Source organism: Macaca thibetana, chromosome 10, assembly GCF_024542745.1.
Source record: "Macaca thibetana thibetana isolate TM-01 chromosome 10, ASM2454274v1, whole genome shotgun sequence".
Lineage (NCBI taxonomy): Eukaryota > Metazoa > Chordata > Mammalia > Primates > Cercopithecidae > Macaca > Macaca thibetana.
Genome location: NC_065587.1, coordinates 93,255,330 through 93,281,215, shown reverse-complemented (window position 1 = coordinate 93,281,215; position 25,886 = coordinate 93,255,330). Strand labels below are relative to the sequence as shown.

At 51.6% G+C, this 25,886-nt stretch overlaps 1 protein-coding gene across 6 annotated transcripts in view; it reads right to left on the bottom strand.

Annotated features, from left to right (window-relative positions):
• The window catches only part of SYNDIG1 (synapse differentiation inducing 1), a 380,966-nt gene that overhangs the window by 5,882 nt on the left and 349,198 nt on the right, over positions 1–25,886 (bottom strand). For 5 of the 6 annotated variants that reach the window (XM_050745505.1, XM_050745502.1, XM_050745508.1 and 2 more), the window contains one exon: positions 9,187–10,370. The exons of the other annotated variant lie outside the window; for it this stretch is intronic. In XM_050745505.1, coding sequence (XP_050601462.1) covers positions 10,212–10,370 — 159 coding nt within the window. In that variant the 3' untranslated portion in view covers positions 9,187–10,211. Of the gene's footprint in view, positions 1–9,186; positions 10,371–25,886 lie in introns of those variants that run through there. 6 annotated transcript variants of the gene reach the window in all.

Genomic DNA, 25,886 nt, shown 5'->3' with positions numbered 1-25,886 from the left:
GGGTGGGCCTGATCCTAGATGGCTATGTCCTTATTAGAAGATTGGGACACGTATGTGGGAAACTCAGGAAGAGGGCAGCTGCCCGCAAGCCAAGGAGAGACCTCAGAAGAACCCGTCCTGCTGACATCTGATTTGGGACTTCCAGGCTCCAGAACAGTGGGAAGTACAATTCTGTTGTTTAAGCCACCCAGTCTGTGATGTTTGTTACAGCAGCCTGGGCAAAAAAATACAGGCAACTCCTCAAGAGGCCACTGTCCAGATGGGTGTGTTTTGGGCGTTTGGCCTCTTGGGGAGCCACTCGGACCTGAACTTTGACTCTGGCCTGTTGTGGACCAGCTCTGTCATCAGGCAAAGTACTGGTTCTCCGAGCCTCAGTTTCCCCATCTGTAGAATGGGAAGGTTAGAGCCCATATCCCCCTTGAGGACTGTGGTGGGGCTTCAGAGGGAGGGCTTGTGACAGTGTCTGCTACATACTGGCAGTGTAGGGGCCTCCGGACACACGGGCTGCCCTCCCGTTCTTTTCTAGGACCAATCACCTTCCCCTCCAGAGAGAAGACCTGAGTTTCATTTTCCCAAGACCAAAATACAATCTGATTGATGCTACCTAGGTGAGTGGTGGGTACCAGGAATCCCAATCAAGGGCACTGGAGAGGGCATACAAGGCCTTCTCTGTCCCAGAACCTCACACCTGGAAAACTGGGAAGGCTACACCTCCATTTCCTTTTCAGACTAGCAGCCAGCAAAGCTAGTTATGCCAGAAGGCGTGTGTTGAGAGTGGAGTGTGTAGCAGTTGAGACTACCAACCTGGGATTTGGGCAGAGCTGGAGCATAATTGAGATTTGTACCAGCTGTGTGACCTGGGACGATTTATTTCCTAACCTCTTTGAGCCTTGGCCTTCCCTCTGGGACACGGGGATCACAAGGATACAGACCCCTGAGACTATGGTACAGATGAAGATGACATCATAGAATGCTCCATGATTGGCAGAAGCCTCCCTCCGTGCCACACCGTTGTATCAGTGCCCCTCATCCTCAATGTGAGGAAGGGGCATAACTGGGGACTGAAAAGGGAGAACCTCAGACTGAATCTTCTGCTGCCAGCACCCTATGGTCAAGATGACCTTCTCGGCCCATTAGAAACAAGGCCCTGCCTTACATACCCCGCCACAGGCAATACTCAGCAGTGGCCATCTGAGTGACTGAAGGAGAGCGCTGTGGCCACTCACTGATCCCCTTTAGGAAGGGAGACCATCACCCAGGTGTGAGGGTCCTGGGGAGCACCACCTCCATCTCTCCCAAAGCTGACAGAGCTGCGCGGGCAGGAACCTGCCACCCACACAAGCACCAGGGATATGTGCACATGGGGCCAGATGCAGCTTTTGCGAAGGGTTGATGGAAGCCTAAGAACTGGAAGAGTGTCCCAAGAAGCTGGAAGAATGAATGAAGCTCCCAGGAGAGTTGGAGCGGAAACCGAGTCTCCCTCGAGGTTGCTGCTCCAGCCTGAGCAGCCTCTTCCACCACAAACGCATGCTGTTGGACTTGCGTAGTCTATGGCCTTGGTCCCTTCCCTAGGCCCCTGGCCCGTGGCCTTGGTTCTGCCCCTGCACTGTCTCTAGTGAGGCTGTGCACTTCTCCAGCTCTGCCCCTTTCCTCGTCTTTGTTTCCCAAGGGCCCACTCTAGCCCTTGTACACAGTAGGTGCTCAGCAGTGCTTGTCAAACTTCCCTGGCATTCGCGAGGGGGCATGGAATGCCTGCCCCATGCATTGCACCTCTGGCTTTATTCCACAGTGATGCTGAGTGACCGAGAATGAATAAACCTGCAGATAACTAAATTAAAGCCCAAACCTCCCCTGCAGACTCTGATAGGCCTTGTCCAACCTCTTTTCAAATGCAGTCCTCTCCTAATTCACGGGGAAGGAGTGGAAGGAACCATACTTTTTCTCTGAGCAGCCCTGACCTGTGGGTCTGATTTCTTGCCCACAGCTTACACAGTGGAGAGCACGTGGTCCCCAGCCTCATGTAGACCACCGTCCCGGAAAGGATGGCAACGCTGCTGGTGATGCCTGTGCCCCACCCGGTTAGACCCTGATCCTCACCCACAGTGGAGTAGCTGGGGAAGGAGGCTCGGCCACCACCCAGCAGACTCGAGTCCCCACCTACCATGACCTGGCTGACTTGGGCTCATGCCCCTCCTGTGGGGCCCTGTCTCTGTCCTCTGTGGATGAAACCCACAGCCCTTTCTGGATCAGAGGATTTCTGGGAGTCAGTGATTGAGCGACCCTGAAAGCTTTCTCTACAAAGCCCCAGGCCACCTCCAGTGGGAAGCTCTGTCTATTTCACTGGTCCCGTTTGGCTGGAATCGGTGCACTGCTGGTGAAGGCAGGTGGAGGTGTGCACAGGGCAGCTGAAGTGATGTTCAACTCCACAGGCTTCTTGCAGGGTTCAGAGGAGGGGTGGCTCCCTTGTTCCCTCTCTCCGCTTCCCCTTCCTCTCTTCAGCTAAACTATGATGGGGGTGTTCAGGGAAGCCCTTTCATAGGTCTGTGAGTGGATTCCAAGCATACTTGGCAGGCTCCACCTGGGTGGTTCCTAATTCAGAGCCACTTTTCAAAATGTGAATGTTCGTGTTGTGAGTAACCAAGCCAGGTGGCATAATGCAGGGTTTCTTAGCATTGCTGATGTTTGGAGTCGACTAGCTCTCTGTTGTGGGGGTTTTCCTGGGCATTGCAGGATGTTGAGCAGCATCCCTGACTCCATAAGAGGGGTAGTTGTGATAACCAAAAATGTCTCCCCAAACCTTCACAAGTATCCACTATGAGTGGGTGCAAAGCTGACTCTGGTTGCTGATTCCATTTGCTGTCAGACCTCAGTTATCCCTGAGCGCAGGTGGCCCCCGGCTTCATGTTCTCCTAGCCTGTGCCTTCCACATCAACCACTGCAATCACCACTTTCTTGTGAACTGGACTCAGATGAGGCCTTGGGGTGGGGGTCGCGGGGAGGTTCCTTTCATGCCTGAAATGCTGCACCTGCTCCAGGGGAAGCCACACATCAGGGGAGGGCATTTGGAAGAAGCCTGACATCTCCAGCTTCTCTCCTGGTGCAAATCATCCTGGTGCCACATATTCCCCAAAGGGGATGCTCAGTGCAAGGGGGAACAAAGCCAGGCACCCTCTGTGCTGGGGTCTCAGCGGGGCGAGACTCAGTGAGTGCTGTGGCCATCTTGCAACCGTGATTGTGGGGCACCTGCCTCACTGCCCCTTGGCTGAACCCAAGGCAGGGTTTGTCACCCAGGGGTGTTGAGGAAAGCAACCTTTAGAGTTCCATTTCAGATGCGGCACAGGACTGCTGAGAATATGAAGCAGACCAGTTTGCAATGCACTCTTCAAATTTAAGGTACGTATTATTTTTAAAGCACCTATCGTTTGAGAATCCACACACACCAGATGGAGAGTTGGTTTAGAACACCTGAACAGCTGGATTCTTCTCTTGGAGTAATAACAAAGTTTTACATTTAATTCCTTCCCATTATTCCATTGTGAACTAAAAGGAAGGGCAAGTGAGCCTGCTCTCTTTTCTACGTTAAAGATTGTGGCGGGACAGTGACCATCCCTTGTCGCTAATGACTGAAGAACGTCTTGAGAGAATAATGGAAGACTCACTCACTGTGCTAAGCAGGAGAGGTCTCCCAGCTCCTCATCGGCCCTTCCGCCAATTCAGCCCTCAGCAAGTCAGAGCCCAACTTAGCAGATTCTTTCTACTTAGCAGGAACACTTCATCAGCCAATTCAGTAGAAAAATAGATGCTGCTTAAAATGTGCCAACTCTATCCAGGGAATGAAGACAGTAGCTCAGGTGAGTTAGGGGAACTGAGACCATCTTGTTCCACCTGCAAATCTTGAATGGTTTAATAAAATAGTTGGAACCCAAATATGGATGCTTTGGCATATATAGACAACAGATGCAAATCATTGTCCATTTTTTGGCTGAGTCATGAGTTGGACTCAGGTGTCCTAAGGTATCATAAGCAAAGGCCGACAAGAATGGAGAGCGCTGGCTTAGAGCTGGAGGAGATGGTTCAGATACCGTGATTTTGTGTCACCTCTCTCTCTCTTAAATGTCTTATTGCTATCTCTGTCTATGTATATTCATATTTGCCCCCGAATGACCTGGTTTCAGTAAACAGCAAAGCGCAGTCGCCTAGACGTAGTAGGAGGTGCAGGGGATGTGCCCTCCAGGACCTATCTGGCACCTCCCAGAGCACCTCGTTTTCACTCAGCCTTGACTGACTGAGTGTAGGCCTGGGTACTGAATTCTCTCTGTCTGGGGCAAGTGCAGCCCTGGGCTCATTCTGTACTAGAGCAAAGGACATGAGGGTGACGGAGGAGACTGACAACATGCTCAGCTGAGGGGACACTTGTCTCGCAGTCTGGAGCCCAGATCCGCCACTTTGGCCCCTGCATTGATGAGACGGATGCAGTGGCACTGAGAAGCCAGGTCTGATGCCAGGGCAGCCACAGCACTTGTCCTGGATTGGAGCAGAGGCAGAAATCTCAAGAATAGGTCAAGGCAAATATTCGGATCTAATCTGGGAACTGTGTGCCTGTGGCTCCTCGTTGTGATATTTGGACACAGCATGGTGACTGTAGGCACACATTAGGCAATGGAGTTGCCTGCAATGCAACTCAGAGAGGGCCTTGGTCAGAATCAGGACAAAGACATTGTCCTTGTCGCTCCTAATGGCTTTAGCGCTGTGATGGGAAGGCCTGGAAGCGGATGCTCCAGTTGTGTTGGAGTATGTGAGGAGCACACGAGCCTGCCCCAAGAGCCTGCCTCAAGAGCCCTGGGAACCAGCCTGCCTTGGGAGCCCTGCACACCAGCCCGCCCTGGGACCCCACCCTGGGAGCCCTGCGCACCAGCCTGCCCTGGGAACCCTGGGTATGAGCCTACCCTGGGAGCCCAGTGAAGCTCTCGTGGATTCAGCCCTCGGCATTCTTCATTCTCTCCTGTGGAGCCTCCAGCATGTGCAGCTGTAGGCACTGCGGTGGGTCTGTGGCCTCTGCTGGACCGAAGTGACCAGAGGCAGCTGTCAACAGTGCCTAGAGGTCCTTCAGGCCGCCCTCGGGCCAGCGTGAGAGGCTCACAGTGGGCATCCTGGAGCGGGTGGGGTCAGTGTCCTCAGTGTGAAGGCCAGGACTCAGCCCTGTCTGCATGCTGTTGTCCTTGGGCCTTGAAAGCTTTCCTGAAGAAAGCTGTCCTACTCCATGGGCTTTCAAAACCAAACCAAACCAAACAGCAGCAGCAGGACCAGCAACAAAACCCAAAGGAATGAGCCCTTGACCTTTCTTCTGGAGTAGAGGCTGGTTTCGCCTCAAGCAAATACAGTTTTCCCTGCAGCATGAACCGGCCCTCTCCCATTGTTTGGGTTTGGAAAGCCAAGCCCAGCCCCACCCACTGGGAATGTCTCCAGTCTGGTGCTTCTGCGTGGAGTCACCCACATTCACACCCATCTGCTGCTTTTCTACCTGGTAGATTTGGGCAAATCCTTAGAGCCCTCAGGGTCTTCCCCTGCCCAGGGGGGGTCATCCCGTTATGCATACCTGCCTGGAACTCCATCCCAGCCATCCCCATCCCCTCGTGCATGGGGCAGCTGTAGTCAACCTTCTCATTTCCCGGGACCCTGTTCTGGGGACCTTGTTCTGGGGACCTTGTTCTGAGGCCCCAGGCCATGCCCGTCCCTCACTCCTGTGGGAAGGTGAAGTCGCCCCTGTGGTCCTGAGTCCTGCTGCGCCTTAAATGCAGGGTCAGCAGATCCTGCCCCTTCTGCCCTGTCCCCACAGGGAACTTTGACTCTTTCCTGTGAGGCTCAGGCGGTTGACAAATTCATTACTCAGTGGACATGCTTGTTTGGCAGGGAGCCCACAGTCTGAAGACCTGCTGTGTCTTGGTCTAGCATCCACCGTTACTTTCAAAGATGAGCAGACTATTCAGACAAGAGCGTCAGGGGAGCGAAGCCCCCACCCCTTGGACAGCCAAGCTCACTCTGAAGAGCAGGGAAGAACTTCCAGGAGGTCATGGGGGTGGGGACAGCACAGCCACAGCCTGATGCCATTGATCCCAGTGTTATCAGCACAAAGCAGACGCAGGGAGGCATCCCTAGATCGGAGGTGGGGTGGTCGTGATTTCCGAGGGTTCGGCCTCAGCTCAGGCTATGGAGGGACAGTTAATGGCCTATTGGCAAATTGGATCAACAGATGTCAGCACCGATGGCAACTAATGCAGGTAAACTTTGAGGGGAAGAGGGAAGCACAAAAATGTACTCATAAAGATAGGCATTTCAGCTGGTCCACTAGGAGCCTCTGAGGGATGCTATAAACTTCAGGGGTCAGATCCTGAACTCAGGCCATGGCTCTGAAGGGTGGCTTTGGCCATGATCTCAGTGCAGGCTCCACTTGACATTGGTATCCAGGGCATGGGAGCGGCAACTGGTAAGCAGGAAGATTGCTCCACTGGTCATTTTAAATCCATAGGCTACTGCAGAGGGCAGGGCCACTTGTAGAGCTGGCTGAGTTTGAGGGAAGCCCTGTTCCAGCTCTGGAGGAGCTGGTCCTGGTGTCAGGGGGCCTGGTTCCTGGTTAGCTGTGTGGTCTGTCTGTGGCAGCTGCGGACGGCATGGTGACCAATGATGGGTCCTCCTCTACCATGTTCTCCTCAGAACTCACTATAGTTCCCTGGGAATAGTTGGGGTATGACACCTGGTCAAGTCAGTTGGGACACTTGCTGAAGCTGGGGACGCCTGGGGAGGTGGGGGTACGGGGGGAAGTGGGGATGCCTTGGGAGGTGGGGGTACCTAGGGGGTGGGGGTAGCTGGGGAGGTGGGGATGCCTGGGGAGGCGGAGGTACCTGGGGAGGTGGGGACGCCCAGGAAGGTGGGGGTACCTGGGGAGATGGGGATGCCTGGGGAAGTGGGGGTATCTGGGGAGGTTGGGATGCCTCGGGAGGTGGGGGTACTTGGGGAGGCAGGGGTACCGGGGGAGGCGGGGACGCCTGGGGAGGCAGGGATACCTGGGGAGGTGGGGATGCCTCGGGAGGTGGGGGTACCTGGGAGGCGGGGGATGCCTGGGGAGGCAGGGTTACCTGGGGAGGTGGGGATGCCTGGGGAGGTGTGGCTACCTGGAGAGGTGGGAGTACCTGGGATATAGGGATGCCTTGGGAGGTGGGGGGATGCCTGGGAAGGCAGGGACACCTGGGGAGGAGGTGGGGACACCTGCCTGCTGGGACTATTGGGAGGATGAGGCGAGGTCATGTGTGCCTGGCATAGCTGTGCTTAGTGGATGCCACATGGGCCTAACAACAATGATGCAGGTTTAGGGAGGTGCAGGTTGCTCCGACACACTCGGAAGATGGCTCAGCTGACAGCAGTCACTAACACAGCCACCGACGATGACCTTCAGTCACTTTCCCTGCCACCAAGGCCAAGGCAGTCGCAGGGCTGTCACACACTATGCCTAGCTGCCAGGTGAGCTGCTGGGCCCCATGGCTGCCTTCAGCTGGCCCTGTCCCCTGTGCCCACTATGACCATTTACACCCATAGGTGAAGCCCTTGAGAAAGACTCGGCAGAGCTTGACAACTTAGATAGGGCCAAACCCTTGGGAACTGAGGCTTTTCCATCTGGAAATACAGAGGCTGGAATAAGATGGGCAGTTGGTCTAGCAGAGGTAAAGTACCTGGCACTAAGGGCCTGGCTTAGGGTGACTGTGACAGTATAGACAGAAATGATGGGTGTGGATGTACAGAAAGGTTCTACTTCTTTACCACATCCAAAGGTATGCGCCTTTGGGGAGCCTTTGAACTTAACATGGGTCATTTCAGGACAAGTACAGCTCTGGAGAGGCTGGTCCTGGTGTCAGGGGGCCTGGTTCCTGGTTAGCTGTGTGGTCTGTCTGTGGCAGCTGCAGATGGCATGGTGACCATTTGACACAATGGCTTGTGATAAATGAACCCTGAGAGATGGAGGGACACAGACCAGCCATGGGATAGCCCATCAAGGACATGATAATAACTATGACCACCTGCTCCTGCCAGGAGCCATGGTCTGTGACTAGCGCCTTCCCCAGCAACCCCACAAAATGGGCCTTATTGATTATCCTCTCCTAGAGACCTAGAGACGAAGCTCAGAGAGGTGTAGACTTTTTTTTTTTTTTTTAATGAAGTCTTGCTCTATCGGGCCCAGGCTGGAGTGCAGTGGTGCAATCTCGGCTCACTGTAACCTCCGCCTCCCAGGTTCAAGCGATTCTCCTGCCTCAGCCTCCCAAGTAGCTGGGATTACAGGCACGCACTACCATGCCCTGCTAATTTTTTGTATATTTAGTAGAAACAGGGGTTTCACCATGCTGGTCAGGCTGGTCTTGAACTCCTGACCTCATGATTCACCCACCTTGGCCTCCCAAAGTGCTGGGATTACAGGCGTGAGCCACTGTGCCCGACCGAGGTGTCAACCTTTACCCAAGATCACAGAGCTAGAAAGTTGCACAGCTGGATTCAAATCCAGGTTGGTTTGAACCTAAACCTATGCCCTCCATGGCTGGTGACTCTAACTCCTACAGGGATGTTGGCTGGCTTCCCTATCTACTTCTTAGGGTTAAAATCCTATAGTCCCTGTGAACCATCCAGTAGAGACAAATGCTAGATGGATCTCAAATTTGACCTGGGAAGACAGTGCTAATAATTTTCAGAATATTAAGTGTTCAAGGTCAAGGAGGAGAGTGTCAGGAAGAAGGATCAAACCTGTAGTCCTTATTCCAGGGCAGTGGTTCTCAACCTTGGCTTCATGTTGCAGTTACTAGGCCACATCTTGACCAATCAAGTCAGCCTAGGGCTGACCCAGGCCTCAGGAATTTGCCAAGTGCTGCAGGCGCAGCCACTGTCCTGGAGAGGGGGGTCTCTGCGTCCACTGAGGGGATTAGGACGATATTTATCGGTGGAAACTGAACCGGCAGGGACTTCAGTTCTCCTGGAGACCCCCCTACTATTTCATAGGTGGGGGCCTGGGTGGCTCTGCAGTTCCTTAAACCACAGGGGAAAGTATAAATGAAACCCAACGACAGCTATTCATCAGAAAGAAAAGTCTTAAGCGAAAAAGCTAAAAGATAATTTTTTGTTAAGTAATGAACACTCGTAAAACAGCAATGAAATGGTATTAAAATGTCTGTGATTACTTATTTCTCAGCATTCATCTGGTAACTTAAGCAGCATGAAGCAAGAGTTGCACTTTAAAAAATGACAAGAAAATAGCTATTCATTTAGTCGACAGAGTAAGGCCCATCTCGTTTCCAGGATCACTAGTTTCTGCTTATGACGGGGTGAGCATCCGCCAGCGCGGTGATTGGGAGGCGCCCCTGTGTCTTTATGCTGAGGCAGTGCCCACGGCTGCAGTGCCTTGAGTTTCTGGAGCAACCGTGGGGCTCTTTCTTGAGGAGTCTTGGGAGGGGCGGTGGCCTGCCTCCCCATCCTAGATCAGTGAGGTCCCAAGAGTGCGTATTGCTGCGGGGTAGCTGTGGAGTGAGACACGTTCTGGAGTGGCTCGACATCTTGAGGCTGGGGTGGTGTGAAGGGAAAGGAACAGGGCAGGTCCCGGGCTGGCTCTGCTTCCAGGGTCAGGCCAATGGGTCTGCAGAGCAGTGCGGCGGGGCTCCTACCAGCCATGGTGTCACCTCTTTCTTCCCAGCCCCATTCTCATCTTGCAGGGAAGGCGTGTGGACTCAGGAGGGGCACAAAGGACTCCAGCAGGGCCACAGACAGAAGAGTGATGTGTCCCTTGTCCTCTGCCTATTGCACCATGTTCCATAAAAAATAAACACTTTTTTGGACTGTTTGTATATTGCTCATGCGGTGGCACTCTGGGCACTGGCAGGCTGCAGAGAGCCACGCTGCCATTCATCCACCAGAATCCATCCAGAGACAGCCTTGCGGGCTGGGATCTTTGGAGCTTTCCTTTGGAAGGATTAGCAGTGCCCGTCTGTCTGGTGCTCTACACAGTGCTGTGAACATGAAATTAAAGGATAAAAACAAAAGAAATTCATGGGTAGGAAATCCCAGGGCTTCGTGGCGTCTTTTGGCGATCATTTGTACTGTACAGCATCATGCGGTATGTCTCCTTCCTCCACGTCCACACAGACCTGGCCCCGGGCGCTCCCCCTCCGTTCGCAGGAAGCTCACAGGTGGTTGTTCTTGGAGAGGTAGGCGATGAGGGCCACGGCCACGCCCACATAGACGCCAGTCCCAATGGTGATGGACAGCACTGCCAGGAACAGGGCCCGCCGGGAGCTGGTGCTGGCCTGGTGCAAGTCCCCCTTGGCTACGGCTTTGTTGGTCTGCAGAGTTGGAGAAGGAAAAGGAAGTCATGGTAAGCAAGTTGGAACAAGCAGTGAATGGAGGGCTCATCTATGGCTGCTGATTCAGAAAAAGGCATTGTCGATGCAGAGAAGGCTGAGGGGGAAACTGTGCTCACACCTGCTGTGACCAGGGCAGTTCTCTAACTGCAAGAAACGAATGTGGGGCTGGGATCTGCTGCTGTTCCCCCACACCGCAGGGAAGATAGACTTCTTTTCTACTTGGCCCTGAGGGAATAAGAGAAAACTGGGAGTAGCCCAACTGAGTTCCACCAGTGTGGGGTCTGGGATCTCCAGCACCAGTATTGAGGGATGGGCTAGATATGACTCCTCCAGTGCCGCTCTTTCTACCCAAGAACGGTGTGCTCATTTATTTGAATAACTCGTAATTTTCTAAAGCATATTCCTACCTATCTGTTGAATCTCTGCTACCCACTGGAGGTGTGCAGAAGGCAATGACAGCTCTCATTTCCCCGAGAGAAACTCCGGCATAAGATCATGAAACCCACTGGAGGACACCTGAGACCTTCCTCCTCAGCTGCCTTGCCTGCCATGGCCATGAGTCATTCACTTCCCGACCGTCCCCACCCTGGACATGGCTGGCGTTAGTAAAATTCATCCATCAATAAAATCATTTGATATAAAACTAACAGCTATATTCCTTAGTGCTCAATGACATAACCAGGTGTTGGTGTAATCAAATTCATGATTCTTGGGGTCATGAGGAGATAGAAACACGGAGGTTTTGGAGGCCACCATGGAGGCACCACCAGAGTAAAATGGCTCATTTGGCAGATGGGGTGGGAAGCTACCAAGGCACTGAGCCCCGGGAGCCCACGTGATGCTGAGGAGGGTCGATCCCAAGCCACTGGCGGGCCCCCTGTGGTCAGGACTACCCTGGCAGAATGTCCTAGCTCACTCTCATGGCCATCTCCACAAAGCCAGATTTCTACCGGGTCCCGTTTCCACCTAAGGTCAGTGACATTCCTAGGTTTTATACGTGAGTATGGGAGTCGGCATGTTGTTCGCTCAAACACACCAGCTGAAACATACCAACACCTCTTCAGTGGACCAGAAAGGCTCACACTCAGATGACTCATGACGTGAACCTGCATCTTCCATGGTCTCTGAGCTCTGGAAGTCTGTACCACGTGGGGAAGGGATGCCCGCCGCTGCCTGGCTTCCTTCTCACTCCCCTCGCTTTGGGATCCTAAAAGCTAGTTTTTGTTTTTTTCCTCCCCAACTTTTTGTCTTGGAACTGAGCTTGAGAGCTCACTGTGGACAATTCTGGAGGGAGCAGAGGTAAAGGGATGCAAAATGGAAGCCTCTTAGGACAATGAATAAATAAATGAATGAATGAATGAAGTTGCGACGAGCCCAGTCTGTTTCATGCGGCAGCGATCCCACACAGGCCCACATCTTAGGATACAATTTCCTCTAATTGCCTTTCCTTAGCACTAACTCAAAGAGCCATCGCTCATTAGGGTCATGGCTGTGTCCCCGCCATAATCACCAGCCTTAGTGCTATCTCCATGGCTACACAAAGGGGTGCGGAGAGGAAGGCGGAGTCACTACAGCTGCCTGGGCACCTGCCAGCAGCATTCCCTGACCCCTGTGGGAACACCCATGCTGGGCTTCCTGAGCTCATGAGGACTCACACATCTGAGTACCCACTTGTGGAATAGTTGCCTTCCTGCTCACTGGTAAGCTCCCCGAGGTAGAGCCCCTGTCTCTCTTGTGTGTTGTGGTCTCCCTGGGGGCCTGGGCTGGGCTCTGGGGGGATAGGGGGAATATAGTACTTCTCTAACTGGGGCACAGTCCCAGTCTCTCTGGTGGTGTTGAGGAGGAAGGCAGTGGCATGGGGCTGCCTCTTGACCTCAGTTCTGGCCCAACTCTGCAGGTTCTGCACACACACGCACCAGAGCTCTCATGCCTAAGCTGGTTTGTCTGCTTGAGAATCACATTTGTTCTTTATTCTCATTCTCCATGCTGGGGGAACTCGATCCGCAGGTTTATATGTTTGGCTCTAACAAGAAACCTAGGGAATGTGGTGTGTTAGGGGCCTGATCGCTGATGTCAGAAATAGCAAACAGATGCAGCCTTAGCAAGCAGGCTGCCTTCAGCAATGTCACTCGGCATCTGCATGTCATAGAAGCCAGAGTTCCTGGGGTGCCCACTCCCACAAGGCAGAGACGTCATTTACATACACAAAACACACAACATGGTCTAATGAAGGTGATTACCTGACGTGAACCTTTTGTTTTAGAAAATGGGTAACTGTGGCTGCGAAACAGCTTGCTCATTCCTTTGACAGGGTGCAAATGGGAAGACATGTTTCCATCCTGACAGCTGCTGGATGAAAGCTCCCGGCTCTTTGACAAGGTTTTTTGCTGTGCATGAGGGCAGGGCAACTTGACCTGAGTTCAAGAGTCTCTGAGCTGAAGGCAAGGCTTTGTGTGTAGGTGCAAAAAAGTTTGTCAAGATTGTTATTTCTTGTGGTTGGGCTTTTCCTTCCCTGCCCTTTTGCCAACAGGTTGCAAGTAAAGTTTGTGACTTTCTTTATTGGCCTTTCGTTGGAAAATAAGTGCAGGTGGTTAGAAAATGCAGGTGGTTGGGGAAGACCCAAGTAGTGCCTGGTGCCTGCACCTTGTGCCAGCGGTGGGCTGGGGGTGGGGGCTCAGCAGGACCCAAAGACACTATTTCTGCACCGTGAGGGCTCTTCAGAGAAAGCGTTTCAGCTCACAGCAGACAGAGCCTTAACAGCCCAGGGCACAAGGGCTCATTATTGGGAACGCAGGCAGCAGCCAGGCTCCATCGGCAGGGCTGGCTGCAGGGCATCAGACACAGCCCCCAAGGGAGATGTCCTGCAACCTGAAACCCTCCAGGCGCTGAGCTCCTGCACAGCCCACATTGGAGCGTGATGTGTGCACTGCGGTTCTGGAATTAAAAGACCTGCTTTCTCTTCCCTAGTTGCAAAGATATGTAGAAGACCTGAATTTTAAATTGAAGAGCAAAAGTAAACGTGCGCCATAGCAATGACAGTTATGGAAGCACCCCCTTCCAGTCCCTCAAGTGCAGTGCTGTTCACACTGAGGAAATAAAAGTTACAGAAGCAGAGGACAGACAGCCAGAACGAATGTGCTTTGGCTGAAGTTGTCACCATCCGAACTGAGGTCCAGCCACCTTGTACCACCGCTGGGTCACACATCCTTAGGTAGAATGGTCACTACCAAGTGGCCAAGTCAAAGGAACTGGCTGTCAAAGGACCGAGCGCTGTTGATTCACATGTAAAGGTCATGCTGCTCATGGTTTTGTGATGAGAAATGACCAGTCTGTGGAGGGACAAAGTCAATTTACGTTCCATGGGTGTCAGTGTTTAGTGCTGAAACCCCCCAGCAATTCTCTCTGGTGGAACCCCTGCCCTGCAGATTGGCCACATTTTGGGGAATGGTTTTATCTGAAGGGAGTAGCTTCTTGTGGAGGTGGCAGAGAGGTTTGGGAGTGGGTCCTAGGCCCTGCTTCCTTCTGATGCACCTGGTGGATCCAGGTCTTGCTCTAGTTGGGGGAGTGGCCAAGTTGAGTGTCTCCCCTTCTCATGCCCACCTGAGGTCCCTGGTTTATCCAAGAATGTATCTTAGCACATGCTGGCGTGCTGAAGGCCTGTCCCTCCCTCCCTCCCTCCCTCCTCCCTTCCTTCCTTTTTCCTCCTCTCCCTCCTTCATCCCTCCCTCCTTCCTCCCTTTTTTCCTCCCTCCCTCCTTCCTCCCTTTTTTCTCCCTTCCTCCTTCTTCCCTCTTCCCTCCCTCTTCCCTCCCTCCTTCCTACCTCCTCTTTCCTCCCTCCTTTCTCCTTCTTCCCTCCCTCCTTCCTCCATCTTTCCTACCTCTTCCCTCACTCCTTCCTACTTCCTCCCTCTTTCCTCCTGCCTTCCTCCCTGTTCCCTCCCTCCTTCCTAACTCCTCCTTCTTTTCTCCCTCCTCCCTCCTTCCTTCCTACCTCTTCCCTTCCTCCTTCCTACCTCCTCCCTCTTCTCTCCCTCCCTCCTTCCTCCATCTTCCCTCTCTCCTTCCTACTTCCTCCCTCTTTCCTCCCTTCTTCCTTCCTCTTCCCTCCCTCCTTCTTACCTCCTCCCTCTTTCCTCCCTCCCTCCTCGCTCGGTCTTCCCTCCCTCCTCGCTCGGTCTTCCCTCCCTCCTCTCTCCCTCCTTCCTCCCCCTTTCTTCCCTCCCTCCCCCTTCCTCCCTCCCTCCTTCTTTCTTCTGCTCACTTGCTCTGTAACAGGAGGTCCAGCTGGAAGCTCCACCCCAGGCTCCACATCAAAAGAGACACACCCTAGGATGGTGACAGGGACCTCCCTGCCCCCACCCCCAGCAGCCTTTGCCTGTTTTCTAAATAAGAGAGCGGAACCAACTTAGATGCCTCAAAGCCTGTGCCTTCACAAAGGGTTTGGAGGCTGAGAAGCATTTGGAAGGACTGACAGTTGCTCAGCCTGGGTTCCGTCCACAGAAGGCAGGCATTTGTTTTTCACTCAGGCTGCGGGGGCACAGCTGCCACGGGACACTGTGGGCTCCATGCATGTCCAGCACTGCGGGCGGATGGCCAGCCGGTTCCTGCCTGGAGAGTCTGCAAGGCGAACGGCTGGCCAGCAGTCTCAGGGGTGGGGCCAGGAGGGTGCGACTCTGTGGAGATGGCCAGGCCTTGGCTGGGCCAGGAACAAAGGCTGACACGGTCCCCAGGGACCAGACATGGTCTTAGGTCCCGTCCAGTAGAGCCCAACTGAGGGGCAAGTGGACGGACACACAGGGCCTGTGCAGCAGGCTGAAGCTGGGCATGTGAAGGTGAGTGTGGGCCTGAGAAGAACCTGCCAAATGCCCAGATGAGAAAGCAAGCCATGTACGAGAGCATGAGCCTCTTGTGACAATCTGAGTTGGGGGCGACTGTGACATCTCTGTCCCCTATCTGCTCCTGCCAACCACACCTTGTCCACAGGGGCAGACACTGTGGCTGACAAGTGGGAAGGAGGAGGGGAAGAGAGGAGGCCCCTCCTCTTGAGGCCAGGCCTACTGTGTGTGCACACATGCCCAACCCGGGATGCTTAGCACATGCATGGACCCTCCAGCAAGGCCAAGACACGGCCAAGAGGCAATAGGAAGTGTCATGGAGAATGTGGGAAAACTAAAATTCCCCTGCACTCCTGGCGGGATGTAAATTCATGCCATCACTTGGGGAAATGGTGAGCATTTCTTACAGCTGAACATATAGATACATCACACAACAACAATTCCACTCCCGTAAATGAGTGGACATTTATTTGTGTAAATACCCAACAACAATTATTCATGTGTTCACAAAACACATCTGTAAGAATGTTCAAAGGAGTCTGACTCATGGTTGCCCTGCCCTGCAAGCCCAATGAGTGCCAGTGATAGAAGGGCAAGCCGTCATGGCACCCAAATGGTCATGGAATAAATCTCAGAGGCACAGTGATGAACAAAAGAAGCCGGACTCGGCATCCTATTATCTACAGCACAAAACAGGCCCAAGTCGCATCTGTTGTTGGCGTGGAAACAGGTTCATGGATACTTCTGGAAAAGAACAGTAACTGGAAGAAAGCATAGTTGAAAAAAATCTACCTTACTTTAGAAATGAATTCTATCAATAATTAAATGAACAGATAAGAACCACCTACAGAGAACAGAGAAACTCATTTTATAAAACTGATAAAATCTTGATGCCAAAACCAGAGAAGAAAAGTCAGAGAAAGGGAAACGAGAGGCTGACTTCATCTCCGAACACGGATGCAAACGTAATTGTCAAGGGCAGGTGCTGCCCGGCTCCCTCTGCAGGCCTCTCCCCACCTCTCCCTGATTTTCCCTTCGCTCTGGTTGTATTTGCAGTGGCCTTTTCATCACCCGTCACTGTTTCAACACTATTCATCTTCCGGGCCACAGCTTCTCCATGGTATCTTCCCAGCTGCCTTAGGTCTGGGCCCTCATGTCTCCACCCAGCACTCAGGCACTGCAGCGTTGATGCTAGCCTCTTTGCTGAATGCAGGACACATCACCCACACCTGGTAGTGCCCAGACAGGGCCCAGGGAGTGTCATTCATGACCACACGATGATGAAGACGGCAGACTTTCCCCCTACCGTGTTCCCAAAGGTAACTCATGCTCTCCAGAAACATTTCCACGATGTGCAGAATCCCATGCAGGCAGGCCCCAAATCATGGCTGGTAGTCACTCACTGGCTTTATGCAATCTACAAGCTACTAAGGAAGATAAAAATAGGCGAATCCAGAAAGGAATGAGTTATGTCCAATGCTTCTTTCTGTGGCCGGTGACACCTATTAAAGGGAAGCCCTGTGGGCTCAACAGGGCATAGGGAGGACTTGGCTCCAGTTCTGGCAGTGTGTCACGCTCAGCAGGGCAGAGTGGGAGGGACTGGCAGCTTCTTGGGTAACCCAGGAAAGGAGCGGGCGAGAGGAGCTGGAGACCAGGTAGCAGCTGGGGAGGGAAGGTCCACATCAGAGCCGTGCAGAGGCTCCTGGGGGACGGAGATGCTGCTTGACCGTGCCACCTGCTGAGTCTACAGGGCACTTGGGGCTTGGCTTATGCTACTGCAGAACTGAATTTTAATATTACTTAATTTTAACTAATTTAAAAGTAAACAGTTGCCCGTGGCTGGGGGGTCCCACACTGGAGAGCATGGATCTGGGAGAAAGCAAGGCAGATGACCCCGCCAGGAGAAGAGCCTGTGGTGATGCCCGAAGTGAAGCTCCGGGCGTTTCCGGGCTGTGTGCTGTGCGGGCCTTCCCAGGCCCCTGGGAAACAGGCTCCACACCTGCATGCCTCGTGGGAATCTCTTTCACCTTCAGTGAGTCGCTGGGGTGGCGCCGGGGCAGGGGGTCATACTCCACACAGTTCAACGTCAGGGTGGAGATAATGAAACAGCTGCAAGATGAAGGACATGGGGGTGACCGTAGGAGGGGGAAGCCCCTTGAAACCTGCAGGTCACTGGGGGAGGGCTTTCGTCCTCGCAGGGCATGGCTGGAGTGCCTGTCCACTTCAGGGGTCCACAGTCTGCAGCTCCTGTGTGGAATCTGTCACGGGAAGGGGCACCGGCCATCAGGGACCCAGTTCTCAGTGACCCCGCGGCAGAGTCCACTCCTCCAAGTTCTAGTCCCCTGCCACGTCACTACCTGCCTTTCTCTGAGACACCCTGGAGATGTCTGAAGTGCTGGACTCTGGGCTGTCTCAGACAGGCCAGGACCCACTGGCTGGCATTTCTCTTCCCTCTTCATGGAGTTTCTGATGAGCTTTTGCTTGTCCTTTGGCTGGAAATTATCCACTGTTGTTTGAGGTTTTGGAAAAATCATGTTTTCTGATGGCTACCCCGGCTGCGTTGTTTCCCCTGCAGTCAGTTTTTAGGAGCAAGGTCGATGTTTCCACAGTCTGCATCCTCCATGGACCAGGGCCAGCACAGCTGGGGGTCCTCAGCAGTTACGCCCTCACCAGACACCTGCCTCCCGAGATCTGGGACTGGCTTCTGCAAGATACTGGCTGCCTCCCGAACTATTTCTCTGGAAACGTATTGCATCACGGGTGTTTTATGGTTCATTTTCTTTCCAGTACTGATACCTGTCTGGCTGGATTACATTTCTTTGCATTATTGTAAAGGTTATTTCCATTATTTATCATCATCTAATGTTCGCCGTGCAATGACAAAGTACTGAGAGCTGTGCTCGACAAAGAGGCAGATTCAATATTCTTAATGCGGACAGAAAGAGAAGCTGAACAGCAACTACAGGAACGGGAGGCTTCTCAGGCAAAGGGTCTTACACGCAGACCCCCCAACACACGTTTGTTTCCTGCATGTGTTTAGGCCCAGGTCTATTTTTATGACCTCTCACCCCTGCTTTTTAAGCAACCCTTATATTGTAAGCCGTAAAAAAATAAATCTTCTGATGTTAGTTAGGTCTAAATGGCAGGGAGGCAATGGACTGTGAAACCAAATGTACCGACTGTTGGTTACAACCCAACTCAAACACCAGAGGATGGCTGCGTCACCACCTGGGTGCCGGCACTGATCCTCTCCACCTCCTGCTGGTCTGAATCACTACATCCAAGGGAGGGGACTTCCTCACAGGGAGGCGTCTTGAGTGTCTTTGTCCTCAAGGCCAGCCCCTTCTGTGGATCTCAATTTAAAGAGATCACCATATAACAACATCATAAACATAAACAGGAACTGCGGCCGCTGCGCCAGGCTGATGCTGGACGGGGGAGCTGCTATCATTTACTCCATTTGCTGACTGTGTTCGGCCCTCCTTGCAAGGCTATAAAGGAATACCTGAGGCTGATAACTTATAAAGAAAAGAGATTTAAGTAGCTCATCCTCTGGAGGCTGTACCGGAAGCATGGCGTCAGCATCTACTCCACTTCCTGGGAGGCCTCAGGGACTTTTCACTCATGGAGGAAGGAAAACCGGAAGCTGACAGGGCCAGAGCAGGAGTATGACAGCAAGGGACAGGAGGGGCCACACACTTTTACTCAACCAGATCTCAGAGCACTCAGTGTCTTGAGGACAGCCCCAAGCCATGAGGGATCTGTCCCCGTGACCCAAACAGCCCCCACCAGGCCCTACCTCCAACACTGGGGGGTACATCTCAATATGAGATTCGGAGGGGATAAACATCCAAACGGTGTCACTGGCCTCTGGCCCTGGCCAGGGAGAAGCTGGCCTTCGTTTCTCACAGATTCAGGCTTAGCTTGCCTGAGAGGGAGGGGGCTGCGGGGCTGGCACTGCTCGAGTGGGAGCACACAGAGCTCAGGAGGAAGCGAAGCAGAGACGGGAGCCCCTGAGGAGGGCGAGGGGCACTCGTGATCTGGTCCAAGAAGTGGATTTCCGTGTCTGAGTGGCTTCAGCTCGTTCCTGCATCCTGGCGCCCTCTGAATGCTGCCCATGATGCTTCACCTTCCTCCAGGTGAGTAGCTGGTTCCACCCCAGCAGCCCAACCTCTGCAAACGCCTCCTGGCCCTCCTCACCAGTGCCCCTCAGCACGCCTGCTTTCCTCAGGGCGCCACGGGGTCCAGCATGCAGGCCGTTTAGGAATAGGAAGGATCCTAAAATCGTGAGATATTCTATTATTACATCAGAATTACGGCTAGAATCAGTGGGACTGACAACTGTCACTCTCCTTATTCGTCAGATCCAAATAGCAGTAAATGGTCACACACTTTATACTGGCTTTTCCTGTGCCCTTCATTCTTCTTTAAAATGTGATATATATCTCCCATATGACTGTATACCATGTGGAACACTCATAGAGAAGTGCTCTGTGCATCAGTACACAGCTTGGGGAGGGCCCACCACATATGTAACCAGCATTGGCACTAAGAACAGCACCATATAATCCCCAAGGCCTTCCTGTGCCCCCTCACTGTCCCTCATCCTTAGCGGTGCCCACTTTGCTGAATTACAACAGCCCACATTCTGTTTGCCTGCTTTGGTAGGCCCTATAGGTCCCATAGTACATGCACGATGGTGTCTGAGTCCTCTGCTGTGGGTGTGAGACTCTCCCCTGTGTGTGCAGTGATGGACCATCCGTTCGCTAGGCTCTTGTTGCAGGAATGCACTGCAGTCTGTTCGTCCATTCCCCTGTGGAAAAGCATCTGAATAGTTTCTAGTTTTGGGCTACTATGGATAGCTCTGCTATGAACATTCTAGTCTTTTTTTTTTTTTTTTTCTGATGAGTATATAGATGTATTTCTGCTGGCTATATAGCTAGGAGTAGAATTGCTGATAAGTATATGTATATATTTAGTTTCTAAAATAATTTTTATCATCAAAGGAGTATGCTCAAAGTGTTTGGTAAAATACATGACACCAAAAGATGTATAAAATAAAACACCAGCAGCAATGTCTTTGGATACTTCTCTACCTCTGAGGCTCTTTCCCAAAGACGCATTTTGAACTTTGTTAGTGGATCCATCTGGTATTTACTTCTTTCTTAAGGAGTTAAGCATATTTAATTTCTTGATTTATCAATTTGTCAACTACCTATCACTGACCGACTATTCTGGTGGATGAAGAGTTCATTTTCTTGGAAACCTCTGTCCCCACCCCCTTTGTCACTTCTCCTTTCCTTCATCCCCTAATATGGTCATTATTTTGACTATGCACATTGTGTTCACTGCTAAGCCAAGTGCACTGGTTTATGCCTCTTTTCTTCTGGCTTCAGTTGCTGTAGTTTTTACCACACCCATTAACACCCTCTCAATACAATTTTTCAGGCTATAATCAAACATATCAGATGACCTATTAATTCCTTCTTATTTCCTGGGACCATACTCCTGGCATTCTGCTCCATTGAAGCTGATTGCTCTTTGATGCCTCACCTTGGAAATTCCTTTTGCTTCCCTTTGACATTACAGTTTTCGTTTCCTAGATCTCAGGTCTTATCTCAGGGAAACTTATCCCTGCAACACACACTGCAGAAGCTTTCAGAACATCAGTGCATGGGAGGCAGTCTCTGCATGCCTGGAATGGCCATATTCTACTGCCACATTTGACTGACAGTTTGGAAAAGTATAGAATTCCACTTTGGAAATGATTTTTCCTTGGACTTCTGAAAGCCTTGCCCCATACTCTTCTCACTTCCAATACTGTCAACAGGTAGCATCATCTTTATACCCCTTCACTTCAACAGATCTAGCATCATCTTTATATCCCTTCACTGCTGCAGCTGCTCCTTCTCTCTAGAAGCTCTGATGGAGTCCCCTGCCACCTAGGTGTTCTAAAATGTTGATTTGAAGGGCTTTGATGTTCAATGAATTCTCTAACCCACGCTTGCTTGCCTGCTTCCTTCCTTCCTTCCTTCCTTCCTTCCTTCCTTCCTTCCTTCCTTCCTTCCTTCCTCCCTCCCTCCCTCCCTCCCTCCCTCCCTCCCTTCCTTCCTTCCTTCCTTCCTTCCTTCCTTCCTCCCTTCCTGTCTCCCTCCCTCCCTCTCTTCCTTCCCTTCTTTCTTTCTCTCTGTCTCCCCTTCTCTTGCTTGCTTTTGTCAGTGTCTACCTCTTTCCTTTTGTTGTACTTTATGGGACATTCCCTCAATCGTTCTCCAAGCCTTCTATGGGATAGTATTTGGGTATCATATTCCTTAATTTCCTTTTGTTTACTCTTTTTGTTTGTTTACTCTTTCTGTTCTCTCGCTTTTGCTTTTACACAACTTTCCTTTTTGGTTTCAGGAAGTTGATTTCATTCCTTATCTCTCTGAAAATATTAACTGTATAGATTTTTTGAAAGACACTTTCTACTTCCTGCATTGTCTCTCTATCAATCAGAATCCTTCCCCTGACCCTCGCCCATTTGTTCAGGTCTCTCTCTCTCTTTTTTTTTTTTCATGGTACAGGTGTTCTCAAGTGTCAGGAAATCACTGGCTGTTATTTAACATTGAGGATCACCAACAGGCTAATCAGATGCTCTGCATATATGGCACTGATTAACTGGTGAGATTTTCCATAGTATTGATTAGGCTGCAGGCTGTCTCTTAGATTTCTTTAGCTTCTGTACAACAGCATACATTGTACATTGGTCTTTTCTCTGGGGACTGTTATAGGCTGAATTTTGTTCCCCCAAAATTATATGGTGAAATCCTGGCCCCCCATACCTCAGAATGTGACTGTATTTGGAGACAAGGTCTTTAAAGAGGTGATTAAGTGTAAATGGCATTGTTAGGAAATGGCATTGTTAGGATGGGCCCTCATCTGACATGCGTGGTGTCCTTACAGGAAGAGATGACGCGGACACAGAGGGATGACCCCGTGAAGTCGTGGCAAGAAGGCGGCCACGTGAAGAAGAGTGGCCTCAGGATAATCCAGCCCTGCCAACCTCAGGCTTCCAGCCTCCAGAGTTGACAGAGTTAAATTTCTGTTGTTTAGTCACTCAGTCTGGCATTTTGTTGTGGCGGCCCTAGAAGACTAACATAGAGACTTTTCACTTTCTCTAGGGACAAATCCCCCAGCCTCCTGCCTTGGGGTAAGAGCCAGGGGGGCTAAGGAGCACTGTGGCCTGGGCATTGGAGGGGCCGGGCCCCACTGCTCATCACGCTGTGGACTTTGGTCTGCCCTCGCCCCTCCCACCCCGTGCTCCGAGTCACCAAGGCTGGAGGCATTCTGACTGGTCACCTGCTGGGATGAAGAAATGTCTGCCACTGAGCCCTGAAGATGGGAGACAGGACTGGGTGCTTTACCTGTTACAACTTAGAAACGCACTGCTTTCAGGTGGATGTCTTCGCCACGTCTTGCCTCACACCTGGAGCTCCCCAGCCCTGCCTCCTCACGGTGATGGTGGAGTGGACTGGCTGATTCCTGCTGCTGTTGTCACAGGGGCTTGCAGACTCAGCCACACTGCACAATCACCACTCCTTTGTGAACTTTCGTCTTCCAAAATGTGCTGACATCTTTGTTTCCTGTTGCTCCATATCCTTTTTCTTTTCCTTCATGGTTTCACACCTTATTCTTTTACCATAACTTAAACAACGATTTTATGAAGGAGCTGACATAACACACATGTTCAAGTGCCACTAGAAACTGATCCCTTTGTTCTTAATGTCTTTCCAGCTTAGGCGGGGTCCAGAGGTGACTCTGAGACAAGGGTAGGAGGGCAAGCAGCTTCCTTGGAGGTGATCCCAGGAAGTGCCATTAAGAAGGTAGAGAGGTGAGACAGGGAGGCAGAGGAGCCGGTGCAGGGTGGGTGAATGAGCAGGGGGTGGCTGTGTCAGCCCCACTGCAGACATCTGGAAGAATATTCCCAGGGGCTCCCCTCCAGGAACAAGGAGTCTGGAATATGTAGCCCCAGTCTCCTCCACCGTTGCTTGAGGTCTGCTCCCGTTTGTTCACCTCCCCACATTTCTGGCCCTCCCCTGCACATGACCGGGCACCCTGCTGTGAGTGGAGTAAGCCTCCAACAGAGCCATGGCGGGTATTTGCAGTTAGAGCCATGAGTGCAAAGGGAATACGGGTGCAGCGCTGGCGTCATCTGCTGTGTCTCAACCAATTGCTTTGTCATGTTTCCATTTCTCCCATATCACAATCAGCTGAATGAAGAATCACATTAGGCCACTTGGAAGCTGTTAAACTTACTGGAATCACAGCCAACCACAAGCAGGCTGAGGGCTGGACCAGAGCCCAGGGTAGGACAGGCAGAAGCCTCTTCTGATGGCTCTTCTGACTTGTAGGCTACAGTGGGGGAGCTCATGTAAGTTTTGTGAACGTTCCTCAGTAAGGCATCCTGGGATAAGGGGTGAATTCTGGTAGCTGAAAACAAAATTAGGAGGTTCCAGGAGGAAGAGAATTTTGAGCAGAGGCTAGAGATGGGTGTGTCTTTGGCTGCACCTTGCATCTCACTTGCGGGGAGGAGCCTCAGCCTGTTAATGCTTCCCTTTCAACGCCTCTGCCTGGCTTTCCCATCAATCCCATTTCCTGGATGCAACCCGAGGGCTCATGCATCATTCTGCAAAGATGACCGCTCTGTGGGGAGCGGCCACTGTTCTAAATTATCTACTGCTGGTAACAAATGGTTCCAAAGCCTGGTGGCTTGAACAACAACCATTTTCTTCTGTCTGATAATTTGTGGGTCAGGAATTCAGATCAGACCAGCTGGTTGACTCTTCTACTCCATCGGCATTAACTGGGTCACCTGATGTGGGGTCACTGGTGCCTGGACTGCCCTGGGGTGCCTGAGACAGCTGCACTCATACCTGGTGCCTGGGCCTCTCCAGCACGGTGGCCACCGCTAGTTGAACTTCCTGTGTGGCAGCTCAGGGCTCTGGGTGAGTGTTGCAGGGGGGAAGCTGCAAGTTTCTCCTGGTTATCAGCCACAGGAGACTCAGAACATCACTTCTGCTGTGTCCTACTGGTTACGAGTGACTCAGTGGGGCCAGCCCAGATTCAAGGGAAAAGGATGCAGGAAGCAGGTCAAGAAACGCGTGGTCATCTTTAGTGTACTGCAGTGACAGCCACTCTCCTCGAGTGACTCCCCTTTCACCTGGTGGCCCAGGACGGGAGGCTTTGCCTATGAAGAAGCGCCCTTAGCTCATTATGTATTAGACTTCTAATCTGCACAGCTGAGTAAATTTCCTTTGTTTTAAATATACATCAAAACAACTCCTATGTGTGCTTTACTGATTCAATCACAAACTTGGCTCATGTGTGGTCATTTATCTGCCTTTGCCACTCCTTCTGTAGCAGGACTGACTGCAACTTTAGGAAATTTGGATAGGCCCTTGGTGGGGAGGTTTATAGTGATTAACCCACCATCTCTTGCTGTATCCCCTTTCTGACCAAGAGATATATTTGTGACATTTTTGTGGCCTTTATTGACAGTGAATGCAGTCTGTGGCCATAGTTCTAAGGTGATATTTGGAGAATGGCCCTGGTAAGGATCTATGCTTACAGTCAGCCTCTTTGCAGGGAAGCAAAATAGATAAATTCAAGAGTGTTGGCCTTAAGAGTAAACACATGTGAACAAACACAAACAAGCTGAAGTGATAGGAAAACACAATAAAAACAAACACACATATGAATATAAGGAGGCCGAGGCAGATGGATTGCCTGAGCTCAGAAGTTTGAGACTACCCAGGGCAACATGGTGAAAACCCCATCTCTACTGAAAATACAAAAAAATTAGCTGGACATGGTGGTGTACACCTGTAATCCCAGCTACTTGGGAAGCTGACTCAGGAGAATTGCTTGAGCCCCGGAGGTGGGGGTTGCAGTGAGCTGAGATCGCACAGAGTAGCACTCCAGCCTGGGCTACTCTGTCTTAAAAAAAAAAGAAAGAAACAAGAAATAAGAGTCATTGCGTGGTCCTTGGGAGCCCTTGGGAGCCAGAAGTGAGCTGTAAGAAGTACAAGATACATTGCATTTTCAAGAAACACACATTTGTTTTCATACGATGCAACAGTCCGTTTCCACACATACTGCAGAACCATTACAGCTGGCAAGAGCACACAGGAAACGCTGTCCCAGCTGGGAGGCTGGGCTGGTGCACTGAATTCTGAGACCCGGTGCTTATGGTAAAGAGAGGGATGTTTTTCTCACCTGGAGAATTTGTACAACATATAAGGTTGAATCTTCTTTAATTCAAGTGGGAAAAAAAAAGGATGGAAAGGTTTCCACAATCGATTTGTTTCATTTGACTCCATGGTGCTGCCCATGTACGTGATGCTGAGTGGGAGCACACAGGCAGATACACACCATGTGAACTGAGGATGGACAGCTCACTATGGTCGGAGGGCTCGGCACAAACTGGATGGGCCATTTATTTCGAGCACAGCTGGCAAACTTGCAGATTTCTGTTTATAAACGTAGTGCCTCCTGGAAGGCAGACACAGCATTGTACAAGTGCTACTTTCTAGCTGGTTCAACTCTTTATGAGTTTGCTTTCACAACAGCCTTGGGGACTGGTCTAGATGACACGTTACAGATGAGACAATGAAGACTGA